The sequence below is a fragment of the Vicia villosa genome, linkage group LG4 (genome assembly GCF_029867415.1).
Source record: "Vicia villosa cultivar HV-30 ecotype Madison, WI linkage group LG4, Vvil1.0, whole genome shotgun sequence".
Lineage (NCBI taxonomy): Eukaryota > Viridiplantae > Streptophyta > Magnoliopsida > Fabales > Fabaceae > Vicia > Vicia villosa.
The window spans coordinates 37262482-37273053 of record NC_081183.1 but is presented as its reverse complement, the minus strand read 5'-3'; the positions used below and the strand labels follow the sequence as shown (position 1 = coordinate 37273053).

The 10572-nt window shown below is 35.0% G+C and overlaps 1 protein-coding gene across 1 annotated transcript; it reads left to right on the top strand.

Moving 5' to 3' along the window:
* The first annotated feature begins 9587 nt into the window (after positions 1–9587).
* On the top strand, positions 9588–10280 carry LOC131597078 (uncharacterized). Its single transcript, XM_058869794.1, has 2 exons — positions 9588–9820; positions 9926–10280. The coding sequence occupies exons 1-2, from the start codon at positions 9588–9590 to the stop codon at positions 10278–10280; spliced, it is 588 nt and encodes a 195-aa protein (XP_058725777.1).
* Positions 10281–10572: the final 292 nt, after the last annotated feature.

Below are 10572 nucleotides of genomic sequence, written 5' to 3'. Positions count from 1 at the left end.
AATCAAACCAAACTAATACGGTTTGGTTCGGTTCGTTTTTTATAAATATTTTATTGAGTCATACATACACATATAGATGACAACATAACTTTATATATAGTCATTCATACACTACCAAATAACAACAAAACTCATCATATTTTGACAACAACTTCCCATTTAATATGTATAAATTAGATGAGACAAAAGTGAAATAATAAACATAAAATAATAGCATAAAACAATATCATAAATATTATAATGAAACAAAAAAATAGAAGAAATGAGAGATTAGTGAAGATGAAAAAGAACATAAGAGATGAGAGATTATAGAAGAAAATGTGCGATAAAAACGAAATTGAAAGAAAAAACATTTTCATAAAAATGAGGTGAAAAAGAAATAATATAAGATAGTAAAGATTAGAGAAGAAGAGGTAAGATTTATGTGGAGAAAATTGTGCGACAATTCTAGGAGACATTTGAGAAGACTGAAATTGAAACCATAAGCGTAAGGATGAGAAAGTTGCTCGTAATAATAAGGCTAATGTATAAGAGGTTTAGGTTTGATTTGAATGTGAGTTAAGTAAAATTTAGATTTTAACATAATGTTGTTTGATTCGGTTTACAAAATATAAACCGCAAATCGAACCGAACCATGCGATTTTGTTAAAAGACGACCCAAACAAATTCGAACCAAATACGGTTTTTTGCGATTTCCGCTTAGTTTGGTTTGATTTGCAGTTTTCTATTGGGTTAGTTTGATTTTGAACACCCCTAAAAGGACCTACTTCTATCCCCAATACTTGGTTTTGAGAGTTTCCAATAATGCTTGAGAGTTTTTAGTAGGAAAGGCTCACGAACCCCCTTAGATAAGAAAAAGGTGGTTGACCTTCAACCAAATATTACAAGACGATGGATATGGATTTTTGCGTCTTTGCTCTAATAAATTGTTGAGAGTGAAGTGGCCATTCTCCCTTCCCAACTGTGGATTGAAGTGGTTAGTCTCCTTTTCACGAAAACAGACCTTGTAGCCAATGTTGTCAAGATCGCGATCCAGATCGTGGAATCGCACGATTTTGCGATCTCAATCAGCTCCACCGATCTGGATCGTAAGCAAGATCGTTTTTAGGCGGAAATCTCGGCAAAAGTTTTAGATTTGGAAATCTGAGAGTAGAATCGTGCAAATCCAGGAAATATTAGGCTTATTTACCCGGGTCAAGTGCGACCCGGTTTACAACCCGTATGCTATAAATACATAAATACCTAATTTTTTCAATAGTTCTGAATCTGAACTGGTGGGCTTCTGCAGATTCGGCGACATAGAAGTTCTCAAATTCTGCTGGAGAAGAAGATGTAAGCGCTGCTCGTTTATGGTTTTTCTGCTGCTTTTCGTTTTTGCGTGTGTGTTCATCTTCTCCAGATTCTCCAGAATATGTTATTTTATTATTATATTGTTTGGTTTTTATTTCTTGAAAATTCACGTGAGTGGTATTCATTATTTAATGTATTATCTTTTCAAAATAATATAATAATGGTCAATTGAAATAGGAGCTAGGAAACGTCAGTGTCACCAATTCAATCGGTAATATAATAATGGTCAATTGGTCATTGCATCATTGGAAATAGGAAGCATCACAGCTCACAGGCTTTAATGACTTGTTCCAAATTTATTTGTAATATAATATATTCTAATTATTTTATATGATATGTAATATGATATGTTTTTAGAATAATAGACTTTATAATATTATATATTAGTACAAATTTTTTTCTTCACCTGACAGTATGCTTTAATTTTTTATGGACTTTGTTATTTTAGGTTTAAAACTTGAGACTTTTAATTTTATGTTTTCGATTTTGACTTTATGAATTTATATTTAATATTCAAACTTATGCACTATTAAATATATAATATAAAACATTTTAAGTATTATTTTTTGGGTAAAATCTTACGATTTTGGTTACGATCTTAAATTTTACGATCTTGTTATCATCTCTCGATCTTATAAAATTAATTGTGTAAGATCTTCCGATCTTAATTACGATTTTATATTTTACGATCTTAATGTCCCCTCCCGATCTTATGTAAGATCTCGATTCTGACAACATTGCTTGTAGCGGTTAGTCTTCTATAATTTTCTCGATGTGGATTTCCTTATTTCAAAAGACTTTATCATTCCTTGACTTCCAAATGCTCTAGATACAAGCGAATCGGATTATTGACATTTTCAGAGTTAGTGATATACCTTTGCCTAGCAAGTTTTCGAATTGTTTCAAGTGTTGTCACCCATCATTGTGTAAGACCGGAAGCACTCATAATCACTTGTAAATGGATCTCCACGTACCTGCAAATATTGTGCACTCAAAAAATATGTGAGAGACTGACTCCTCACTTCCGCAATGTCTGATACACCCAATATGACCATAAGCTAAAACACACATTCTAATTAAATTATCTTTTGTAGGAATTCTTTTTTGAAGCATTATCCATACCATGCACGACACTTTTGACGCAATCTCCTTACTCCTAACCTTCGTCCAAGAATCATTAGACAAGGATTGGTTGTCCGACAATATCCTCTTGTACACCTCTTTCACTAATATAACTACAAGTGTTCTATACCATAACTCATTTCTTTCACTTTTTTATTTTCTTATTCCATCTATAAACCTACACACTTTATCTCATTTGATCCAATTTATTTTTCTCTCTTCCTCACTCTCGACCCATCAAAATGTTTAAATATTAATTCAATTTGGAGATAATACTTGAAGAAGCTTTGAAAACCAAGAGAAAATAGACTGAAAATACCGACCAAATTGATTTTATAATGACCATATGACCACCAATTAATACTACTTATTCTTCCACTTCAACAATCTAAATTTCACTGCATCTATAATTGGTTGTCACATAGCATTTCTTCTTGAAATAGCGTCAATCAGCAGCCTGAGGTAATTTAACGTTGAGGAACCTAATTTGTAATTTAAAAATATTTGTCGTTTCTTCTAGCCATTGTTGAAAAATATTTATATCCCAACCATTAAACTCTTGTAAAAATTAACCTTGCGTGATATAATATTTGTAAATGAGTTATATGGTACATAGCATAAGAGGCAGGTTTGTTTCTCTCAATTAATTAATTCAGCGGCGAGTGTCATTGGACTTAGATATGATTTGAAAAATAAGGTCATAAGGTATTAAGGTGTAGTGATTTTGATCATGCACAGAACGTTTTTAAGTATATTTTCGGCTCATATACTTACGTGTAAAGTTCTAGCACTATATCATGCATTCAATTCTGTAACAGAAATAGTGTGATTCCGTTCTCTTCGTTTCAGTTAGTTAGAATCTGAATTCAAGTGTGCTTGGTGTGAATAGCAAGAGTAATATTAGTCTGATTCACTGTTTGTTACAGTTTGTTGTGGTAACAATATCGTAATCTATGTTATTTACTATTATAATTAATATAAAATAATAATAATAATAATAATAATAACAATAATAATAATAATAATAATAATAATAATAATAAAATATTAATTACTATATATTATTAAATAATTTAGTATACGTTTATAACTTTAAATTTTTTTGGGTTTATTTATTTTAAATATGGTATGCATCTTGAACTTTATTTTGTTTAAATATGACATGTATGTTGTGTCATTTAATTATTTTATTTATTTATTTAAATATTATAATTATTTGAATTCAAGAGATGAAGAGAAAACGTCAAATGATTTAATAAATTTTATTTAATTATGTTATTTTTTACGTGATCATAATCTTATTAAAATAATTTATATTATTTTATATATGAGATACATGAATTGTATGTTTATATATGTGTGAGATACAAAATATATTGAGATAAAAATTAATACAATTAAATACTAAATTAATTGTTTTTTAAAATATAGCACTTTTAAAGACTAGTATCGAATAATGTAGATTTCCTCCACCTCGAGATGCATGATTTCTAATAGTAAGGTGTGATGGGATTAATATCTAATAGCTAAAGTTTGAATTTGACTTTGACTTAGCTAAACTAATTTATAATAAAGTTATATATTTTTTTAGAAGCAAGAGTTGAAAAAAATCCATATAATGGATTAGAATAAGGAGTTATTCACTCAACCGATTAAATTTGAGAGTTGTACTAGATACAATTAGAAGGAATTCCTACATAAATAACGGAGTTTTGTATAATCGGTCTACCACAGACTTAAAACAAAGTGACATACAGATTTCGGCCCACAAGAAAATCTTATAACAGGATTTTGCGATCTTCCAAATAGAAAGCTTGTGTGTTTTAGTAATGGACAAGTGTTGTTTCAATTATTCAAACCATGATTTCCATACTAATTAAGTTATGTATTTGAGTTCCACGATCTTAATAAGCTCATATATTACAAATTTGGAAAAAATCAAATAAGATTTGAATCTTATGTATATCAATGGAATTAATGTTGTAGTGATATATTTATAAAGGACCTAATAGAGGTGGGAGAGTTATGGTCCTCAAAAGGGGGCGATGCCTCTAAGTCGCCCTCCTTTAAGAACTGCATTGCCTTAAGCATCCCCTTCTCGCCCAAACATGAGAAACATGGGTAAAGATGTGCCTCGGTTAGATGAAAGGCAGAGTCATCAGGCTTATCTATGCCTCCTAGGAAATATGGATTCAACGGTCTACCATTGACTGAGTGAACGGTTATCATTCCCAAGAAATCCCTAAGCCCAATAGCCTATATAAATATGATACCCCTTGAAAGTAAGGGGACAAATCATGATACCTTGAGTATACAAGCATAAAATACATAGCTTCTTTCATCTCATGTGAGCTTTCCCTTTCCATAACTAGAAACAACACCAAACAAGGCCTATCGCTGCAACGGGAAAGTCCTAAACCGCCATTGTCCATAAAGACCTCTAGTTATCCCCTAACTGCGTAGGGATACCATGCAGACATGTACTTTTTGACAAGTACAGTGGCGCCCACCGTAGGGCCTCGATAAAATTAACCTGAGCCACACTTCTTTCATCAGCATCATATCCATCTTCCCTTAAAGATGGCCAATCAAACTCCATACTCAATAGTTAACACCTTAGGCGGGGGTTTCACTGACTGAGGAAGTTTCAACACCTTCTGAGGAAATATGCCAGACATGTGTTGACCGCAAATGCAACATCCCCCGGGTTCTCCAAGGTGGAACATGGAGAATCAAGGATCAACATCACCTTTTTTAAGCAGTGATGCCATTGGAATCCTTCCTCGTGACAATGATCCCATGATCATCATTGTACAACATGGCAACTTGGATATCATGTGTGTCTTGATAGATCCCAGGAGTTCTCTTGACATCCTATTCTAGGACAGTTTCCAAAAGCTTCAGCTCGATCCTTGCAACATCAAATCGTCCAGGGTTCGTTAATAGGGTTGTTAGGTTAGCAGAATTTGTTAATAGAGACAACCTACGGTGAGGGAGCATACTACAAGGATATTAAAGTCAACTATCTCATAGTAGATGCCCGATCACCATACAATTTCATTCTGGGCCGACTTGGCATCAATGGCATAGGGTCGTTTATTTTCCCCCGATACCTGGTCCTAAAGTACCTTTACCTAATGGGCAAATTTGGTCAATTCGAGTAGTTTAGCGAAGTGCCAAGAGTGTTACTAAAACATCCTTACAGCTAAAAGGAAAGAGCTCGCCCTTGTGGGATCCCCATCCGAGTAAAAATATATTCAAATGGATCCCTTAGACGCTACAAAGACGGCCTTCATGTCAAATCATGACAACTACTACTATAATGTAATGTCCTTCATCCTCAAGAACACTGAAGCCACCTACCATCGTGTCATGTATGTTTTGTTTTCCCACCAAATAAGGTGAAACCTGAAGGTTTATGTTGACGACATGATTATGAACACCACCATAGGGTACGACCATGTTGTTGACTTAGAAGACATCCTACAATCAATCGAGAAGTACAACATGCTGTTGAACCCATCCAAGTGCCCTTTTGGGGTTCGAGTGTGAAAAATCCTTGGATGCATGATAACAAAGAGATACAATGAAGCCAATTCGGATAATTTTTAGCCGATCATTGACATGAGAAGCCCTACCAATGTCAATGAGGTTCAAAAGCTCAAAGTTCGCTTTGCCGCCCTATCTTGCTTCCTCTCTTGTGCTGAAGACAAGATGTTCCTCTTCTTTGTCACCCTGGAGAAAAATGAGAGGTTTAAGTGGACCAGAGAGTGCAAGGAGGCTTTCTTGAAGTAAAAAAACCTTTGTCACCTCTCCGCCAATTCTTACATGCCCGAGAGAAGAATCTTTGCTGCTCCTCTATCTTTCAGTCATAGATCAAGCAATGAGCTCAATACTCGTCTAAGAAACAGATAAGACAGAAAGGCATGTGTATTTCGTCAACGAAGTGTTCAAAGGCTCTAAAACATGTTATCAAAAGATCGAGAAGCTATCACTGATCGTCATTCTTGTAGTGGAAGTTTTGGCCTTATTTTTAGGGTCATAAAATCCTCGTAAAAACACTATCTTATTTGACAAGTCCTGAAAAAACCAGATCTGGAAGGAAGAATGGTATCTTAGATGGTAGAACTCTTAGAATATGATATCCAATACATCATGAGAGGAAGCATCGAATCCCAAGCTCTGGAAAATTTTGTGGCAGAATTTAGATCGCAAGTGGACAAGGAGGCGCCCCCAGAATGGACATTTTTGGTCGATGGTACCTTGAACATGAAGGGAAGCAACGCATGAATAATTTTAGAAGGACCTGATGACATACTAATTGAGCAGTCACTGAAGTTTGAATTCTAGCCTAACAATAATCAGGTGGAATACAAAGCTCTTATTACCGGCATAACTCTCATCCTAGAAATGGGAGCCTCTATATTAATAGCCAAGAACCAAGTTGCTAGAAAGTACCAGTCAAAGAACCTCAGCTAATAAAAGGTATGTAGTCTATCGATATGATTTACATCTTTTAAAGTAGAACACGTTCCCAGTAACAAAACTTTAAAGCAGGCCTCCTGTCCAAGCTTGTAATATGAAAACGGTGGGGTTCAATTAGATAGTGATCTAGGAGACTCTTTTCGCCTCTAGCATTGAGACAAGCAAAGTTTTATCTTTGGAAGTCACCCCTGAGCCGAGTTGGTGTTGCCCGTACTACGATATCTGCAGAAGGATGAACTCCCACAAGATGAAGGGGATACAAGGAAGGTTTAGAAGCAGACCGTGAAGTACACCCTCCATGTTGGAAAATTTTATAAGATGGGGAGAGCTTCCTCAATGCAGTAGTTACATCAAATGTAAGGTTCTTGCCCACAATTTACGTAGGGTGGGATACTATTAGCGTACCTTATTGAAGGATAGTTTTACCTTTGTCAAGAGGTTCTTTGGTGATTTGATCAATCATGTACACTGTAACGTTCATTTTTCTTTTAATTATTTGTGTTATTGTCTGTCGTGTGAATTATTTGATAATTATGTGTTAATTGTGTGCTTAATTAATTTTATGTTATTTATTGAGAATTATTAGTAAATAACATAAGTTAGTAAGTTTATTAGTTATTGGGCCTATGATAGAATTAGTAATGGAGAGGTGCTAATTAGAGTCCATTATAGATTTGTAAGTTAGTAAGGGTTTAACTAAACAAGGGTTTTAGAGAATATAGAGAGTTAGAAGCTCATTTGGTGAAATTGGGAAAAGAAGAGAAAGAAGAGAAGAGTGAAAAGAAGAGGAGAAAGATAGGTTTTGAAGATAGAGGTGGCTTCAATCCAAAACCCAAGGTAAGGGTGAGATTCTTTCATGATAAAGGGTTATATGATGATGTTTATGGTGGGGTTTGATTGTATGTTATTATCCATGAATGGTATGTTTTAGAATCTTAGGGTTTGTGATGAATTTCCATGAATTTGTGATTGAAATCATATTTTTATTGATGATTGATGATGAATGATGCTAGATGCTGTGATTATATGTCTTTAGTTGTTGATTGGAATGAGTTTTGGACGGTGGAAGTGTGGTTACACAGTGTTGTGTGGTTCTGTTATTTTTCTGCATAATTGCACGTCCGCTAAGCGGCCCTGGCTCGCTAAGCGGATGCTGAGTAAGAATTTGAAAATGCGCGAGCCCGTTAAGCAGAGCTGGTCCGCTAAGCGAAGCTGCGAAAACTGAAAGTTATTGTTTTTAGTCTTTATTAGCTCGCTTCAAGTTGGGTTATTGAATTTGAGTTTCCATAAGCTCGCTGGAGAGTCGCTAAGCGGACTATGCTGTATAAATCTTTTTGAAACTTTGAATTGATGTATCTTTTGATATGTAACTCCTTTTTAAGTGTCGTTTGAACCTCCGTGAAGCTCTAATCAATGTCTTTCTAATGGATATGACTTAAAAACCTTTGGATATCCTGTTGAAACCTTTTTTTAAATTGTATCGTTTTATGTTGTGATTGTTGTTGTGAAGTGAAACATTGTTGTATGATGATACAACATAGTGACGTGAATGTGAAGTGATGAATTACTATAAAAGTAATAATGTTTAGTCTATTATGTGGTGTTTTGTAAATGTGTGTTTTAAGGATGTGCATCATTGTGTCGTATCCATTGCATAAGTGTCTTTTAGCCTGTAAGATGGCAATGATTATTAGCCTGAAAGATGGCAACGACTATTAGCCTGAAAGATTGCAACGACTATTAGATTGAAAATGGCAACAATGATGGCCTAAGTGGAAATGTTTGAGAAGGGAGTTTTACTCCAAATGGTACCACATGCATTTGCATAAGTCGAGTCGCATATTGAGTCGCATTTTGAATGTTTGTGATTACGATGTGAATGTTGTGATATGTTGATGATGTAGTTGTGCTATTTTATATGCTATCATAATTGGATAATGATAATGTTGTTTATGATGAAAGTTGTTGTAAGGTGTTATGTGATGAGAAGTGGTGAACTATGTATGATCTTTTCTTTCCATGAATATTATCATACGCTCCTTTATGTTGTTTAATATCTCAACCTTTCTGTTTGAATGTTACCCTCTGTTGGTAACGTGCAGGTAATGACATGGAGTATTCTTTTACCTATTAGCTCGAGTCGGTGTGTCTATGCTCTGATACGTAGCACTCGGGAACGTTTATTTGTTTTGGTTGTATCGTTGTGCCTTGCTGGATTTTGTTGTTGTTCTGTTTGTTTTGAGACATCTCGGATATTGTTTGCCATTTTGGCAAAGATATTATGACTTTGAATTTATGTTATTCTTTGAATTTCGCTGCGATATTATGAACTATTTCTGGTTGAATGTTTAATGAAGTATGTTTCCTCTGATATACGTGTTATGTATCTTCATGTATGAGCTTGCATGAGAATTGTTTAAGTTGATAAATGTGACGCCTCAGATCATGATCTTTGTTTTGAGACTTTGTACTCTGATTTTCCTATTAATTGCAGGGTAGATTTAAGGTGTTACATTAATGGTATCATAGCAGGTCGATCCGTCTGGCCATGTGTCGTGTCGTAGTGTAATCTAACAATAATCGTATTGTTATTTGTGTTGATTGCTTTTGCGTTGTAGTGACGATTTGAGATGGCTGGAAGGAATGATGTTGTGATTGTTGCTGCTTTGGAAGCAATGGCTCAAGCTTTGGAACATCAGTCGAATGTTGGTGAGAATGCCGCTTCTCGCAATTTGGCTATCTTCCAGAGGGAGAATCCACATGTGTTCAAGGGAACTCATGATCCTAATGGTGCATTGACATGGCTAAAGGAGATTGAGAGAATCTTCCGTGTGATGGATTTCACTCCATATCAAAAGGTTCGGTATGGGACTCATATGCTAGCAGTCGAGGCTGATGACTGGTGGCTAGAGACTCGTTAAAGGTTGGAGACTAATGGTTCAGAGATCACTTGGGTTGTTTTCCGTAGGGAGTTCTTGAGGAAGTACTTTCCTGAGGACGTCCGGGGCAAGAAGGAAATCGAATTCCTTAAGTTGAGACAAGGGAATAATTCGGTTGTTGAGTATGCTGCTAAGTTTAGAGAGTTGGCTACGTTTTACCAACACTATGATGGACCAACTTGTGAATTTTCGAAGTGCATCAAGTTTGAGAATGGATTGCGCCTAGAAATCAAGAAGGCGGTTAGTTACCAGAAGATTTGTGTCTTTGCTGATTTGGTTGATAGTTGTTGGATTTATGAGGAAGACAACAATGCTAATTATCGGGTTATTAGTGAGAAACGGGGCAAGAGTCAACAAGGTCATGGCAAGTGTAACACCCCATAATTTCAGTTTATTAATTTAATTGGATTTAAATTAAATAATGGAATTTTAGTATTTTACTTGGATTTAATTGGAAAATGATGGAATAAGAGCTATTGGGCTTATGGTGTGATGTTAGTAAAAGAGGGGTGCTAATTGGTTAGGCCTTTTACTAAGTTGTGATATTTTATTTTATTTTATTTTCATAAAATAAGAAAAGGAATCATTTAGGGAGAAAGGAAGAACATGTGAAAAGAGCAAGAGAAGAGAAAGAGGCAAGAACGTGGAACCGGAAGGAGAGCATTCAAGAGATTCA

What these genes read in the sequence shown, in the direction of transcription:
- LOC131597078 (XM_058869794.1), top strand. Translation starts at nt 9,588, where the DNA reads ATGGCTGGAAGGAATGATGTTGTGATTGTTGCTGCTTTGGAAGCAATG. An exon ending in ACTCCATATCAAAAGGTTCG is followed by an intron (nt 9,821 to 9,925) that starts GTATGGGACTCA and finishes TGTTTTCCGTAG; the next exon opens with GGAGTTCTTGAGGAAGTACT.